This window comes from Hirundo rustica, chromosome 5 (assembly GCF_015227805.2).
Source record: "Hirundo rustica isolate bHirRus1 chromosome 5, bHirRus1.pri.v3, whole genome shotgun sequence".
In the NCBI taxonomy this organism is placed as follows: domain Eukaryota; kingdom Metazoa; phylum Chordata; class Aves; order Passeriformes; family Hirundinidae; genus Hirundo; species Hirundo rustica.
Window position 1 is genome coordinate 15443722 of NC_053454.1, and position 18141 is coordinate 15461862.

Here is an 18141-nt window from a genome sequence, read left to right on the forward strand (position 1 = left end):
TACTTCACTATCCCACTCTTCTTTCTTTCCTTCAATTCTACACCCCTCCCCACACAAATATCCTTTTCAATATTTTAACCACTGCCAATCCTTGAGTTCATAGGTAATGAGTGAAACAGATTTCAATCAAGAAGGGAGAGGGATTTAAAGCAAGTGTGAAAGAAATGAAGAAGAATTGGCTTTTATCAACCCTTTAATCAACCCTGATTGCCGGGAGGAAATACCAAAGGACATGGTTCTGTAGTTACTGGGATAATAAAGTTAATCTGAAACAGATAAGGCAGATGATAAACTAAGGGTTTTTTTCACGGAAATGAAGAAACTGAAAGCACTGAGTTGGGTAGATATTTGCATGGAAACATTTCCAAATAGGAAGTTTGGAGGATTGCACAGCATATTTGCTCCAGCATTTTATGCCTATGAAGCTTTATCCATCCACTGTCAAGAGAGTGACTGCCAGTACTGATCAAGGAAATGCTGCTCAGGTTTAGGATGAATGCATGGAAGATCATTTGCTTGTTTGTTTCAGGTTTATTTCAAACATGCTCCATTTTGAGAATTAATTTTCACCAACAGAGCACTGCAAGGAATTACAAACCTGCACCTATGAGGATCTGCTGTCTATAGCACACGAGAAGGCAGCTGACGCACTGCTCAGATGCTTCTTGTCAAGACCTTTTGGTCAGCCTCTCTGTAATGCTTGGTGAGGTATGGTGAAGCTCCAGCATTTTCAAGACATCTTGGCTTCAAGAGAACTTACCCAAGGCATGACAAAACAAATCTACTCATGGTTAAAGCTCTAACTTCCAACAATCTTTCAACCAGATCTCTACCAAAATACCTAAAATTGATAGGTGTTTCTTGAAGAGAGGTATCAGATAAAATTCTAAATGATGAGGATACCTACAAAGAGAAAGATCTCTCCCCACCATGTAACCTCCAGGCATAGCAATATAAACACAGCATATCTATTTCCTGATTCCTAAATAATGAACTCAATAAATGTTCAGCTGGAATTTTACCATCCCAAAGACACACGTAGAAGTAAAGAAAAAAACTCAACAACAGATACTGCAGCAGTAAGGCAATAGGTGTAAAGTACTGATGCATATACAAAATACAAGAAAAGAACATGGAAAGTTAAGAGATGAAATGAAATAACTGAATTATCTAGGAACAAAAGTGTTTGCATGACAGAGAAATGGTAGTTACAGACAATGAAATCTACTGATCAACAGCTTAGCTTAAAAACCCCAAAATTTGACTGCCTGTAATCAGAAACTCATACAAAATTAATTATACAAAACATTATCAAGACTGAGTAGGGTCTGGAATGACCTTCTTATACAGAGCAATTTGTTTGTTGCATGCACACAACAAAAACTTCTTTGACAACTTCTGGATAATAGTTGATCATCAGTGCAAATGGGAGAATCATTTTACATCCTGGTGTGACATGTACCTTTAAGAGTACAGGGGACCTACAATTAGCAGGAAAACACAACAGCCTGGAACAGATTTCTCCTTATTAATCACCATCCCATGCATCAATTACTAGAAAACTGGAAGACAAAACTAATTCAGAACTGTCAAGTTTTTATTGCCTTTCTGTTCCACTTCAGACTCTCCACACTGGTAATAGCCAAGCATATATTGCTTTTAAACACTTGCAGAAGTCAGCTTTTTCCTTAGAAGCAAAGCCATCTTTTACCTAGTTAGAATAATAAAGGATTTGGTTTTTGTTCTTATAATAATTTCTTTAGTATTAATTTGTTTTTTGTAATGATTTCCAAATACTCCCTATGAAGAATAAATGCAGCAGAATGTCTCATATATTCAACTGCTACAGCTATTGGCAGTTTACAGATTTTAAGTTAATTTACCGTAAAAAGGTAATATGATGAGGGGGTGATATGTGCATATCTAAGAGCATATACTCTAAAAGATGTGCTCCCGGGTTGCATCTGAAGTGCTCTTGCTGCTAAATGCACATTCATTCAACAGGGTTAGACTCAGGCAGTCTAAACTTATCTGCTGTAAATGCAAATAGTCTTGCTATCACACTGACTGTTCTGTAATGTAAATCATTAACTGGTAAATCATGGTGGAAGTACGGTGGGAGGTCTCTAGTAAAACTGCTTATTCAAAATAGTCATTTTTGAGGTCAAAGCAAGTTCCTCTGGATTCTACCTAGTTAGGTAAGGAATACTTTCATGAATGGAAGAATCTACAACCTCTGGCTGGCATGTTTTACTGCTTGCTTGTCCACGTTTTTCCACATTAAAAAGAACCTATCATTTCAACTTGTCTACAAGTTGCTATGCCCCACTGTAAAGGCTTTGACTCTGTCTTAAAATCATAGAATATCCTGAGATGAAAGGGACCCACAAGGATCATGAAAGTCCAGCTCCTGGCCCTGCACAGGCCAGCTCCAAGGGTCACACGTATGCCTGAGATTATTGTCCAAATGCTTTTTGAACTCCACCAGGCTTGGTGCTGTGACCACTTCCCTGGGGAGCCTGTTCCAGTGCCCAACCACCCTCTGGGTGAAGAATGTTTTCCTAATATCCAAACTAAACTTCCCCTGGCACAGCTTTGGGATTGAAGTTGACCTCAGGTCTTGCCATTGGTCACTAGGGAGAAGAGATCAGTGCCTACTCCTCCACTTTTCCTCAAGAGAAAGTTGGACCTGCAATGAGGTCTCCCTTCAGTCTCCTCCAGGCTGAAAAGGCAAGTGACTTCAGCCACTCTCTATGGCTTCCCTTAAAATCCTTCACCTTGTTGCTGTCCTTTGGACACTCTCTGATGTTTGATGTCTTTCTTATACTGTGGCACCCAGAACCGCCCCCAGCACTGGAGGTGAGGCTGCCCCAGCTCAGAGCAGAGCAGGACAATCCCCTCCCTCGCCTGGCTGGTGATGCTGTGCCTGATGCCCCCCAGGACAGGGTTGGCTCTCCTGGCTGCCAGGGCACTGCTGGCCCATCTTCAACTTTCCACTGACCAGGACCCCCAGGTCCCTTTCTGTAGTGCTGCTCTCCAGTATCTCATTGCCCAGTCTGTTCCACCCAACATGGGGAAGAACTTCATCCATCCTGTGATTCACAGTGGTAATTTTCCACTACACATGAGAAATTTGTAATTAGTCATATAAAATTTTTAAACACAATGAAACATATTTTGGGCAAGAAAGGTATTAGAACTCTGTATTTAATATCACTATCAAATATTTCTTAATTGTTATCAGCAGATGGCACCAGATATACTTGGTATGACCTGAAAAAGTTTTTTTTTTTTTTTTTCTAAAACATTTTATTAGGGGTTGTGACTATAGCTAAAACTTGCAAAGTTTTAAATTTACATGCCGACATCTGTTTAAACTCCCATTTTTAACAGTTGTTATAAAATACAAGGCAGCTATATTTAGTCTATTGATCATGTATGTACATATATCCTACTTCAAACCCAGCAGAACAGTCTCTAAAGGTTTAGAATAAAAGTTAGCCCTAATGTTCCTCTAATTTCTCTCAGATCACTGCAGACCTGATGTTATTAGGATGAAAGAAGACTGAAATTGTATGATGCAATCTGTTATTTTCTGCTTGTGATTGTCAAGGTAACAGTTTGAATTCAAGTAATAATTACATAATTCATGCAATTATGACTAATTGCAATGATTTATTTTAATTCAGAGCGCACGTTTAGGATTAATACTTCCTCAGTTTATGTGCTGCACGAGCTTGTAACTATTCAAATCTGTACTATTAACTATTGTGCACATTAACATTATGTGCGATCACTAGACTGCAATGTCTATGGTGACAGATTTGACTGGTTGGCAGGACAATGAACAACGACTTAAAAGCTCCCAAAATAGTGTTCCACAACAGTATTCCCATTATCAAAAACCAGTACTTTTTCATTTAAAAAGTCAACCTAATGACTTAATTTGTCTTCTGACACAATGCCAAAAGGCAGTGAAAAGCAGTAGGGAATCACAATCCCCCTTGTACCTGCAATCCAGTTGTGTGAGAAGCAGGACTAAGAACACGATTGATTCTCAGTGTGCTTCATAAATTCACTCCATCTCTCTTCACAAAAAGGCCACATTTTCTTTTAACAACTCCACCTCAAGAGCTACCAAACTGTTCCAGTGATGTTCTTAGTTCTACTTGTAAAATCGTTCAGGTCTCTGTCAAGTCATCAGCACGTTAAAACAGCAACACAACTATTTATTCTGAGCATGTATCATGATTAGTTAACTTGACCAATCAACAAATAGAAGAAGTAAGTTCACTCTTCTGCTCTCATAAACATTCCACTTTTCTTCTTCTATTCAGGTTGCAATTTTCACTACTCCATATTCAGTCATATTTCTATGAATCCTTGTAAATGTAATTGAAATAATCAAGAAATGCAGGGTCAGTGAAGAGAATAACACTGGCAGATACACAAAAAGTATGCTTTATCTCCTTAAGAAAGCAGTGAAACCCCACTAAACATTCCTTCCTGATGAAGTTTAAGAGGGACAGCGAAGCTGTCACAGAAGTTTACTGCGCAAAATTTGTCAGAGCTCTCAGTGATTACAGAAAACCTTCCACATTTTGAAAGGACAAATTAGATTTCTAAAGATTATTAATCAAAAGAAACTGCAGGTTTTGGATAAAGTAGTGTGTGCAACTCAAAACTACCCCACAGAAAGTAACACTTTTTTTAGTCTGAGATAATGTGTGCACGATCACACTGTCATAGGCTTGCTAAATTAAATATACATTGTCCAAGAAGCATGACCAGCTTGTGACAGCTATGCAACTGAAAGAAAACTACAAAAAGAACAGGAGAACTCAAAGTTAAATTCAGGTATATGGTATGGTGTAAGAAAGCCGTATTTATGACTGGAAATATTTTTGAACCTAACAGGGATACCTAGAAACAGTTAAGAGCTTTAAAAAGCTTACAGTAAAATTACTTTGGGATGGGAAACATGGCATTGAAGATACTTGACAGAGCAGCACAGATAATCTGGAAAGATTCAAGTAATCTCAAACATTCTCCCTACAGTTCTGTGCCTAAATTCCTTAACTTCTACAAGAGCTTCTCACGTCTCAGTCATCTCTTGGTGGATCATTTATCCTGAAGATAGAACCTGATTCACAACTGCTTTTCTTTGGTTTTGTTTAAGGAGGTCACATTAGTATTGCATGGAAAAGTGAACTTCTAAGAGCACGCAATGTGTATTAGTAGAAATACAGAAAATTAATAGTCCATGAACAAAATGTCTGATCAAGCTTTTAAACAACTGTGATTCTGCAATATAACTATGTTCACGTCACATTCTATAATACTCACAGTAAAGAAAGACTTAATATGTATTTTTTTAAGCGCACTGTTTTCCCCTTAACAGAACAGTTGAACTTCAGCATTATGTAAGTGGAAAAGCACCATGGTCTACTCTGCTTACACCACCGAAAGGGTAAAGAGATGTCATACTTGGGAAGAAAGCACTTGGGTTTCAGACACATTGTTTAATGGCAACAATCAGTGTTTGATGACAAGAAGGATTTTGGATTTGCTGATGTGTCTGCTGAGCACAGGACTTTCCCACAGTCAACTGACTACAAAACTGGTCTTTCACTAATACAAAGTGAAGTTGGGTTCCTAATGGGAAGACTTTAGTTGTTAACAGCATTTCAAGTGTTTACCCATTTTGCCAGGAGTTCTATCAACTTTTGTCCCAGATTCTACAGACAAACTGTCATACATTCATGTCTGAAGGCTGTCTGCTCCAGACAACAACATGGCTGCATGTTTTGAGATCCGAGGAAGTTTCCTGGGGGAAAAAAAAAAAACAAACGCAAACCAAATCCCCCTCAAACTAGTCTGCAAATTAAAAAAGGCCGATATTAATTTCTTCAAAATAAAAGATGAATGGGACCAAAAAATGAACTCTCTAATTTGCTCACTAGTCTTAGAAGTTGCTCTTAGAGGCCTAAATTAGCTACAATAGCAAGAGAGTAGATCATCTTGAGGAGTTTACAATCTGAAAGAAGTGTTACTCCATTTTGAAGACAGCCAGCTAAGAATTCTACAATTTTCTAACAATGAAAGAACGTCTGGTTTGGGACCAGGTATAAGAACTATTCCTTAGCTAAACAATTACTGGAAAGTTTTTTGATTCCTTTTTTTTCCTCAGTTGATACTTGAACTCAAAAACAAAATTCAGAAAGCAGACTTGGGATTTTCTTAGTAAAACTCTTCATCTTCCTCCTAAAATCCAAACCAGTTATTTGAATACCTCATAACTTGGATTCACATGCCCTTTACTATTTTTTTCCTTTCTACTTCCCATAATTTGAACAACTATAAAGACTTTGCTAAAGCCTGAACTGAGGCAATATTCTTAGTAAATTCTTATCCAAGAATACAGAAGTACTTCAGAGAATCACAAAAAATCCTGGTTGTTTTTCAATAGACAAAACCTCTTTAGTTTACCATTACTGATCTGGCAGATCAAACCTAAAGAAGGTGCTAAAAGCCAAATGTTCTTTGTGAAAAACTTCAGTTAAAAGTCATTCACTCCACTAAGGTAAGGTCATACCTAGTTTCACTTCTCCCATGATAGAAGTTCCTCTCAAGGAGTATCAAAAGAGACCATTCTGCAGCAGGAGCATAAAGCAGGCGAACACTGAAAAGCACTGTACACATCAAGACCAAGAAGAGATGGGACAAAGTAAAAATTTGAAGGAATTAAAATATCTGCCTAGGGAGTTGCCACATAATTGGGCCTGTGATGAGAATATAATAAGACTTTAAGAAGTAACGATGTGCCGACTTCATTGGACGTTTTATTTCAAATGGAAAATAACTGGTTTGAAAGAAAGCCAAGAGTCCAAAGGACGGACTCAAAATGCTGTTACACTTCATTTCAAGTTTTTTAAAATGCAAAAAAGAAAAATGTAGACTGAGTAGACACAAAGTCTGTACAGAAAAAGATTCTACATACTCTAGGTTCATGGGCATAATAATCTCTCCTGGTACAGCAATGTAAAAGGGAGAAAACTAACCTTGTTTTTTTATCCCACCTATGTGAAGAAGAGACAGTATCTAACTCTGCTAAAAGCAAGAGAGAGCTGTCACCCTAGCAAAAAAAAAAAAAAAAAAAAAAAAGAGGCAAGAATAGCAGTCACTCAGCAATTCTAACATCCATATCCACATACTAAATCCAAGAAAAATCTATGAAAATTGTAGTTACTGCATTCACAATAACTTTGTTCGCATTTCTTCATTCACATGAATTTAAGGAAGAAAATGAGTATTTCTGCTTCTGTTGGCAGTGAGCAACTGAGTAACTTTCATGAACTAAGCTGACTTATCATTCACTCATGTACTGCTCTATCTTGATAAGTGTCAAAAAAAAAGAAGTCAAAGATTAATGACCTACTAAATACTATATTTTGAAAAGAACTTTTAACCGCCAGCTTGGATGCATTTGAAGGAGCAGCCTTCATGCAAGACGATCCCAAATTCTATTTTGCAATCTGCAAAGCACATTCTCTCACCTAAAATGCTTTACCCACTGAAAACCAGAAGTGAGAATATAGGAATAGAAAATGTTTAAATACTTAGAATTACAGAGAATGACACCTGAGGTTGGCATGAAAACAAAGTAGCAGCTCATGGTAAAAAGAAAAATCCAATACAATTTATGAACAGTGATTCAAAAGAATAATACACATAATGTAAGAGGACGAAGAGAAATGGCAGGTAGGAAAGGCAGTACTTCATTTGGTGATTCAAGTACAAAAAAGATTAAGGAAAACCAAAGAAATATAAAAGAGAAACAGGAGAAACATCTATTTCAGTATATAAATTAAAAAAAATGCTTAGGAAACAAAATTATCCCTGAATAATTTGATTCTTCTAGCTTTTTTGTCATATTTCATAATAAAAAAGACATGCTTTTATTACCTTTCTTTCGAAAGAGTGCATTTAGATAGTTTTCTGCTTGGCATTCAATCTTATCAGTGTTGGACTGGCCCTGAGATGACAGTTCCTCTGTAGGCGTTGACTGTGAAGAACCGAAACCTGATGCACGATCCTAGAAAACATATAAAGATCATAACATCTTCCAGAAGTTAGTCTGCTGGTAGTAAAATACACAATTAAATTACTGAGCTATTGAATGGAATAGAACCACTAAAATCAAACTACCTTGAGTCAAAATGCAGAATTAACCTATTTGTAAAATTCAATTCTCTGACTCTTACTTTCATATCAAAAAATGATTGTTGGGGAATAATGCTCATACTTACACTGGCTGTTTCTTTGTGTAAATTACAAAAGGAACATTTCTCATCCATAGACCAGTCAGTCAGCTCTTCTGGTTCACAGTCTTAAAGGAAGGAAAGAAATCGAGATGTTTTAAACAAGCAAAAATTGATATTGAGAACAAAATACACTTCCTAAAATTCTATTTAATAAATCCCATCACTAATATGATACGTATTTATTGGTACGATGCATTCAGTCATATTCAATTCTTCAGATATTTTCCAATTCTTGTACAGCTGGCTTGTACAGCTCAACTTACAAATAACAGAGAGTGCCTTCCTTAAAAGAAAAGGTAAACTAGTGCAATTCATTTGATTATTTGTCATAATCAGTGGAGACATCTGAATGCTACAAAGAAAGCTCAGAATTGCAAACATCATTCTTTTTAACTGAAGTGTGCAAACTTGTAGAATTAGCATAAGGACTCTTCACCATGTAATCTACATGCATTATCCTTATATGACTTTAAATAAATATAGGTAAATCCAAGCCTTATATTCACTTGTAGCACTTGATTTATCTAGAAAAGTATCTTATATATGTTTTATCAGAAAATGTACTTTGGTCTAGAGGCAATGCAGGACTTAAATTTACATTGCCTATAGCAAGTCCAGTCTTCTACTGAATGGAGAAACAATCTACCTTCTTTAAACAAGTTACTAAGCTCCATTTCAAAAATTAAAGTTTTCAGCCAATACCCTTCTCTTCATGAACAACAGTTACTTTAAAACTTTTCCCAAACCAACTGTGCAAATAGTTAAAATTAAGCTTTGAATTTCTTGCTTAAAATTGCACATGGCAACTTATTCCAGTTCACTTTTGTGGCAATTTTATTCTTGTACCCATGAAAAATAGCTAGGTATTTAGCACCTTGATGCATTTAGAGAAGACTTTCATTATCCCCTTTACACTTCATTTTGTGGCTAATCTAGTCCACCTGGTTTTTCTCATGAGCTTCAACTCCATCTCTCCTGCTCATGTCTCATTTGAACATCTGTTTCCTGAACACGGGGACCAAGATCGCAAGATGATGTCTTACCTTTACACCAGACTTCCTTACACTGCAGGCAGCAGCTTTCCTACAGTATCCTAGTTATGCAACAGCCTTTGTAACAGCTGTAGTGTTTTGGCAGGTGAATCCCAACATGACTAACTACAACACCCAGGTCTCCTCCATCCTGTTCATTTCCACTTCATGTGCTTACAATCTAAACAACTTTTTCACTCCCATTATTAATTCCCAGGTATGTTTCCTCCTCTTCTACATACCACTAAATTACAGTGAGTTCTGTTTAGGGAGGTTCTTGAGATTACCTGCTTCCAATAGCACACGATGGTAGCCTGATCTTTGCTGGCTGCCAACCCCCCCAGTCCACTGATGCTCTCACTGCCTCTCTTCCATCGGGCAGCGATGAGGAAGAAAGGTGGTAGGGGAGAAAAGCAGGGGGAGAAACTTGTGGGTCAAGATAAAGACAGGGAGACCACTTACCAAGTACTGTCACAGGGAAGTCAGACTCAACTTGGGGAGAATCAATTTCATTTATAGCAAATAAAAACAGATTTGCATAAAAAGAAAGGGAAAGCACTAAACCACTTTACCACCCCTTCTTCCCAGGCTTCAGCTTCACTCCGTTCCTGACTCTTCTACCTCCTCCCCCACTCCAAACACTGCAAGGAGGATGGGAAACGGGCTGCTCTCAGTTCAAAGCAGTTCCTCTCTGCCACTTCCTTCTCTTTTTTCCCCTGGTTCCAGCCTGCTGTCTTTCCCATGGGCTACAGGCCTTCACAAACTGCTCCAGGGTTCTTCGCCCTACTGCAGCTCTTCATGAACTGCTCTAATAAGCATCTTTTCCACGGGGTGCAGTCCTTCAGGGAGAGACCACTCCACAGACCCACAGCTCCTGAAAACCTGCTCCTACATGGGCTCCTCTCTACAGGCTGCAATTCCTGACAGAGGCCTGCTCCAGCATGGGATCTCCATGGGCTGTAGCTTCCTTTGGGGCATCCCCACCTGCTCCAGTGGGTCCTCCATGGGCTGCAGTGTGGATATCTGTTCCAACACGGTCCTCCATGGGCTGCAGGTTCTATGTGCTTCGCCATGGTCTTCTCCAGGGGCTGCACGGGAATCTCTGCTCCAGTGACTGGAGCACCTCTCCTTCCTTCTCCGACCTGGCTGTCTGCAGGGCTGTTTCCCACTGCCCACTGTCCTCTACCCTCCTCCCACAACTGCTGAGCTTTTACTTCTTCTCAGAGATATTATTAGAAAGGCAAAATCAGAATTAAAAATAAAGGCTCTTCAGCTGAGCACAAATATAATGTAAGTAACTCCGTAATATTACATAAATCTAGTTTGCTCAGCTCTAAAATACTAATTTAGAACAGAATTATGTATTATTGTATTATATGCTTTCAGGGATGCAAACCAGCAATTTTTACAGGTTGGACAGCTGATGATTAAAAACAGACATGGTATTTTTCTTGGCTGGACAGTAACAAGAGATAATGAGTCATTTTTGCTGAATTAATCTACCTGTCCCAGCCCATTAGAGCTATTCCTTTTGGATGTCCACAGCATAAAAACAACACTATTCTTTCATAACAAGTTCGTTTTTTCCCTGCAACCATGAAAATTCTATTTATGAACCTCAGGATTCTACACCTAACTCTAGGACAGGTGTTACACTTTCAGAGAAGTTCTTCTGCCTTGGAATCCTGAATTTCCACTGGTAAAAGTCAAACTAGAGAGCAATCTTTGTGTATTTCCAAAAAAGCAAACCTTGAGAAACATCAGCTCTACATAACACTAAACCCTTTATTCAAAATAGTATAAATCATGTACCAGACATATTAAGTCTGTCAGTGAGCTAAGCAAAACTGCCATCAGAAGTATACAAGATATAACAAATGCCAGACAGCCAACAGTCTCAGGTCACCACCACAGGAACCATCCTGAGATCAGTATTAAGTTTTTAACTACGGATAGGCAGCCATACGCTCAGAAAAATCAGAGGCACAGACAGCACTTTAAGCCTTTCAACAAACTTTCCTCAGCTGCGATGAATTTAGCATGAGGATCATCTTCCCTCCCCATTTTATCTTGTTTGGGGTCAGATGATGAAAGATTTGCAGACATCCTATGCTTGCCAGCCCATGAGAAAAAGTTGCTAAGACTGTGCAAACAGGATTTTAATACTAAACTAAGTACAGATTATTACTTGAAACCAAAACCCTTTAGCACAAAGCTGTTAAACTTACTTCCATTTATTAAGAATAAAATGGTGAACTTCAACAAAAAAGTATTTTTATTATTTCTTAAGAGGCTCACATCATTGTTTCCCCAAACCACTTTTCCCAAGAAGTAATGTCAAATTAAGTAAACTAATTCAGGCATCTGTAGTACTGAACAGATTCCATGTTTACATATTAAAATATGAAATAGTTGTCTAGTAAATCTAAATACAAAATAGCTTAAAATTCAACTCTTACTTACCAGTATTTTTTGAGTATAACATCCCAAAAGATTTTCCAGCTATTTGTGACAATTTTTAACATATCACCCCCTTTCCTTTTATACAGCACTACTGCTTCCTAATAAGTACATTAAAACAGCTGAAATATTTATCAAGTCCTTCATATTTTTAATTTCATAGAAACTCCAATTCTATTAATTTGTGCTTCTAATGTAATTTTTCACTACTATAAATACTCCAAAACAATATAAGGAAAAATAAAAACTTTCATCCTTTACAAAGATGATTTCCTCTTGGCAGAGAAAGAGCATTGAGAGCTGCTTTTCTCCATGAAGACACAGTTATTCCTCAGTGCTTAAGAGAATAGAACCTCAGCATGTAATCGCCCCAAAAAGAAAGTACATACACAACACCTCATTAGAGGAAAAGCTTTTTAACAGTTTAGTTAACTATCCATAAGTAGAATGTAAAGAGTAACAATTTATATGTGAATCTACTTAGCTGAAAATGGGTCTAAAGAAAGGACTAGAAAGCCCTAAAGATTCAATGACATAAGAAGCCTCAGTTCAGAGCTTGAACCAAGGTCAGATGCCAAGATATAGAACTTGACCCCTCTGCAACCAAAAGCTGCAGAATCCAAGCAGTCAGGAAAAAAAACTGCTGCTGAATAATGGGGACAAGAACCACTTTAGCAAGTCCAAAGTAAATCCTACATATACAAGAATTTCAAGACACAAAAAAGGGTTTAAAAGGTATTTTCTTGGAAAAGAATCAGTCTAGTAAAACTGAAGAGTACCTTTTACCATTTAAATTTGTAATTACAATTTATTTTTCACTCAAGTAACTTTAGGATAATACAAGACAATATTTTAATCTACAGATCAAATACTATTTCAAGACACAACTAAGGAGGAAATAATCATATTACATTTTATGCATATTACTGATTTTTTTCAGGTCACAATAGATAAAGCCAACAACATAAGAGTAAAAAAATGCTATTGTATCTAAGCTGCACATATTTCAGCCAGTTCTCACATATTTCTGCACAAGAAAGCCACACAATTTCTTGAGGCATGTTTGAGGAAACACTTGCTGCAAATGAGCCATAATATTACATGCTGACTGTCAACTGTCCCCCCTAGTTTAGTGGTTATACTGAGGAAAATGAACAGCCTAAAATATGTAGTAATTCAGGCACATTGCACAGAGTCTAAAAACATGAGTTCCAATTCTACCAGCCATATCTTTTAACTAAGGCAAATTATTAACTTTGTATCTTAGTTTCATTATCTGTAAAGTGAAAAGTGGCACTTAGGATAGTGAAAAGATTTGCAGAAATTTTACCTGACAGTTCTGTATTAATCTTTACAACAAAATTCAGATTTCAAATCAGAAATAGCCCTGCATACAATACTAATGATAAAGCTGACCTCTGCTGTGCCAGTATAAACAATTTCACATGGCATTATTGAAGTTACAGATACCGTATCTATAAAAATGAACCAAAACCAGAGTAAGGTAAGGTGGGCATCCCAACCTACCATGACATCTCTCTTCTGCCATTGGCTCCAGCACTAAAATAAATTTTATAGTTGCATCAGACTGGAATTAGGCTTTAATTGTTGAAGAACTCTTGCACATTACTGACAAAAACTTGCAGAAATTAAAAAAAAATAGCTCTGAAACATTGCATTTTAGATAAACATGAATTTAATTTGCAAGACAAAGTCATAAGGTCATCAAATAGCAAAGATATGCAAGCAATGGAAATATCAGATTTTAAATAGGTAAGACATCTTCAACAGCATGAGACAAGTAAGTTAAAAGCTAAAACTTTACTCCTAAGGCAGCTCAAATACCTGCACACATGAACTCTAAAGGAGCAATATAAACTTTACTGTATAGTGTAGCATGCTCCTTCAACTATAGCTTAGACTTTGGCCGGTACCTCATTAACTCAGTACTTTCTGCCTTCCTACCCAAAAGGAAAAAAAAAAAAAAGTAAACCCTTTGATACAAAGTAAAGCTTTAACTACTAATCAGTGCAAAGCCCAATACATACAACATATTGGAATGACAACAGGCAAAAAAAAAAAAAGAAAAAGGAAAAAAAAAAAGATACTGCGCACTTTTAACAAAATCCTGTTTCCTTTTCAAATGTTTCCTTGCTTATCACAGCAGATGAGAATACTAGTCATGAAAGCAAGCTTCAATACAACTATACATATTTCTTAAATGTTTTTATGTCTTATTAGTGGTAGGCCTAGCTTGAGACAGGAAAAAATATTCTGAAAGCATCACCAAAGCAGTATTCCAAGTTCCGGCCCTTCCCCATGAAAATATATATACATATGATACAGGCCAAGGAACTTGCATATTATGAAGGGGACAAAACCACAGCCAAGTTAAAGCAATTGCTCCAAAAGTATTCTAAGCAAAGACATACAGTACATGCCACTCTGCCTCATGTACAAGCACTAAATAAGTGCTTTACAAATTACACTATCAGACAATGACTGGCAGAGAAATGAGATGGAACATTTTTAAGGTTTGATAACAAAAAGAACATTTTTTAAAGTCATAAAATTATCTTGGCAATATTTCAACACTCCAAAGCCATTTTTTGCTGTAAGTCCCCAAGTTGTCAAAGACAGATAAATCATTCCATACTTAACTAAGGACTTACGTGTTATTGACAGCTATTCCAGCAAAACCAAACCCAACTGGATTAATACTAGGTCTTTTAAGAGTAATGGATAAGGTGTGTGTATATATATATTTACACATATATATATATACACACACACACACTTTAACTTTATATATATATAGTATTATAAAAAATAAAAGTTTGGTGTGTATATAATAAAGACATAAAAAAGTATGAATATATAAAAGGAATAAACTTTCTTGACCACTACAAACTAGCATCCACTACCTTCCTTTTACTAATTAATGTCAATAGGAAGATGAGCAGCTTGTCTGCCCTTTCTAAAAGATGCTCAAAACCAAAGTAGGAGATGCACTATTCCAGAAGACTAAGTGCTTCTCGTGAGAGCTTTGCGGAAAAGCTTAGCCAATCCAAATTCCCTGTATGGGAACAAAACCTAGGTATCATTCTACCTAGTGTTTTGCTTATGCACAGTATTGACAACAAAATGAATAAATGAACAAAATGAATAAATTGGAAAGAAAAGCATTGGACGAGTTCCTTTTTCAAAGTCAAGATGTATACTTGAAACTACCTTTAGCTAAAAGAAAAAGCAGTAAGTTAGGTCATTGCACTAAAAGCTGGCTCATTTACCTTCAAATAAACTGAGGTCTCTTCGTAGCCTTGGTCCATAAAGCCCTTCTAAAATACTTTCAAAACCTGGAGACAAAAGAAACATTTAAAACAGTAAATCAAAAGTTTCTTAAAGGAAATCAAATTCCAGAGAACTGGCAACAAGTATCCTCAAATCCGAAGAGCAATTCCAAAAACTGTTGCATTTATCAAACAAATATTTACTCCTTCCACTATAGTACTACTCAACAGCATTAGAAGATAAAAATAAGACAAGGCAACTGCCATCTGCCCACAATCAGCCTATTAAGCCATGCCCCAACAGCCTCATTAGACTTAAAATAACTACCAGAGAATCCTAAAGGTGGGAGGATTAGCCTCATAGCCCTAAGCAAGTGAAGGAGTTTCTCTCTTAGCCATAAGAATCAGTCTCAGAAAGAAGAAAATATGAAAAGAAAAAAAAAAAAAGTCAAGATTCGGAACTTCTCATAATCTCTTGAAATGACATAATCTGAGTAGGCTAACATTACAACAAATAGGAAAAAAGCAAGCTTCTTTTGCTTCTGATACCGTGACGTTGCTCTCTAGTCCTCTGTATCCGTACAAAAATGTTCTAAAATTGAAGATTAGATAAATCCAATTATTTTACAGATTTACCAGCTAGTATGTTTAGGTATTTAATTTATTTAATAAAATTTAATACATCAATAAGGGTGATGAGACATAGAGCAAATCAAATGATTGATAAATATATAGATAAATAAATAAATAAATAAATCCCAAACCCACCAAAAAAATGCATGATAACTGATGAAATATGGTGACAATTTACAGCATCAATATAACAATTTTGTTCAATGTAGAAACAGTTTCCAAGTGCCCCCCTTTCTCCTTCCAAATAATAAGCTTATTTGAAAATAAGAGGATAATTCAAAGCAGCATTTGAAGGTTCTCATGCTTTATACTAAAGGTCTGTCCATAGCTATTTTGCTAGACCAGAACTTTGCATGACTGTTTTATCATCACACCACATAAAAATACCAAAATCTTCAGGAAACAACTGCTACAAAGAACATTCAGAATCACAAAATAGGCTCATCATATGATGTCCTTTAAGACAACACAACATCCTGTTCTCTCACCAAAAGCTGTATTTACTTTTTGGTTTAGAATTTATGTACATTAGTATAAGAAGAATAAATATGTACCATATTTGAAGCAGACAATGGAACCTATCTTAACATGTAGGAGCTGTTCAGTTTGACAAGTCAGATTTTGTTAAAATTTGCATTGCAAAGTAATTTTAATATATGGACTATACTGTGGATCAACCATAATCTCTATAAATCTGCTATGTGAGCTATAAATGGATTTATATCTTGAACTATATGGATTTCATTTTCCACTTTTCTTTGTAATAAATATAGTACCATGAGACAACACAGATTAAATGACAAAACCACTGTCCTCTAACAAACATATATACCCACATCTTTTAAACAGCCTACAAGACCTAGATAGCAAAAAACCCAAAGCCCAGGCACACACTAATCAACCATAAGGCATCATCCAGCCACACTCTTGGATTCAATGCAACAAAAATACACATCATATTAGCATTGCACAAATTTCCTGTTCTGGCTTCAAAGGGTTACAGACAGAAAAGGCAAGAGAGGTGAAGCCTGAAGTTAAGGTAGCAATCCTTCAAACACAACAGAGTGGAAATGCAAAACACACCATGTGTATGGCCATTAATGTTACAGACTGTAAGCCATTTTAGATCAGCAGCTAGTTATGTTCTGCCAAGTTATTGTCCCTGGGAAAAGAAATGAATGAAGCAGATCTTGGAGACAACTGCTTATTTCAAAAGAACAAACAGCAACTCCTATTTTTCAGGACTTCGTCAATCAAACAACAGGAAGCTTGTTTACCATTCCAGTTGGCACCCAAAACCTCCCTGGTCTTTGGACACCTACCACCCTTCCCACCCTGTGGAGGGTGGTACTTATTTCTGCCTTTACTTTTGTCCTTATCCATCTGCCCTACTACCTGCTCCTGCCTATGCAAAGCACAGCACAGAAACCCCAGCTCGGTAAGCAGCAGTTTGTCAAGGAGAAATGCAACCCTCAAACAGACCTCCATACAGCTTGTATTGAAGATGGCAATTAGCACACTGTGGGAGTTGTGAGGTTTTTTGTGCGTTTTTTCTGGGGTGGTTGGTGTGGGGTGGTTTTTTTGTTTGTTTGTTTGTTTGTTTTTTCTCCTTTTTCACTTTTTTTACCCTGAGGAAAGAATATACCAGCCTGCTGCTTTGCTAACTCACCAAACTTAATTCCACCCTACCCATCCAACGGGCTGCTTCTCTTCCTGAAGTATTACAGAACTTCTCCAAGGAGCCACAACAGACTTACCCTGCCACATCATTTGCTTCCTCACCTTTCAATACTGGAGGCTTTCTTTTAAAAGAACACATGTATAACCTAAGAACATCAAGAGAATTTTTTTTCAGAACTTAGGCTAAAATTTTCCCAGAAAGCACCTGTGTTACTTCCATGCTCCATAAACTACTACTGCCTTTCTGCAGAATTGATACAATTTTAGTTTAACGTAAATGTGAAGATATATCTTAGTACGAATGCTGGCACTGTTTCCTAAAAGGTAACCATCTGGACACAAGCAGTTCAATAAATCTTTGTTTTCCTCTTGAGTCAGTATGCTTAAGCAAACAGTAGCAGCAGCTTTGGAACGCTCCAGAACCTGAAGTGCCTACAGAAACCAGTCAGAAATACAAATTGCTTATATTTTTTATGATTCACTAATGGAAAATATTTGCCTCAAAATAGTTTTACAGAATTTGCTGTCTCATGGTGGTTGATTGCCTCTGATTCCAAACTGCCTTTCAAAACTGTTACTCGAGATCTGACACTTTCTAGCTCCAAACTGAAAAGCAACACTTGGCTCTAGTAACTTGCTATACCTCCATTTGTCAAACTCCTCCTTTGTCTAATAAATTTATTATATCTTCATGTGGAAAGAATCATATTTCTTTATTATCTG

At 36.9% G+C, this 18141-nt stretch overlaps 1 protein-coding gene across 10 annotated transcripts in view; it reads right to left on the reverse strand.

Annotated features, from left to right (window-relative positions):
• LCORL (ligand dependent nuclear receptor corepressor like) overlaps positions 1-18141 on the reverse strand; it is an 82592-nt gene that overhangs the window by 41297 nt on the left and 23154 nt on the right. For all 10 annotated transcript variants that reach the window (XM_040064376.2, XM_040064374.2, XM_040064372.2 and 7 more), the window contains exons 2-4: positions 15106-15171; positions 8310-8389; positions 7966-8095 (exon numbers count right to left, since the gene is read on the reverse strand). In XM_040064376.2, the coding sequence (XP_039920310.1) occupies positions 7966-8095; positions 8310-8389; positions 15106-15171 (276 nt within the window). The remainder of the gene's footprint in view (positions 1-7965; positions 8096-8309; positions 8390-15105; positions 15172-18141) is intronic.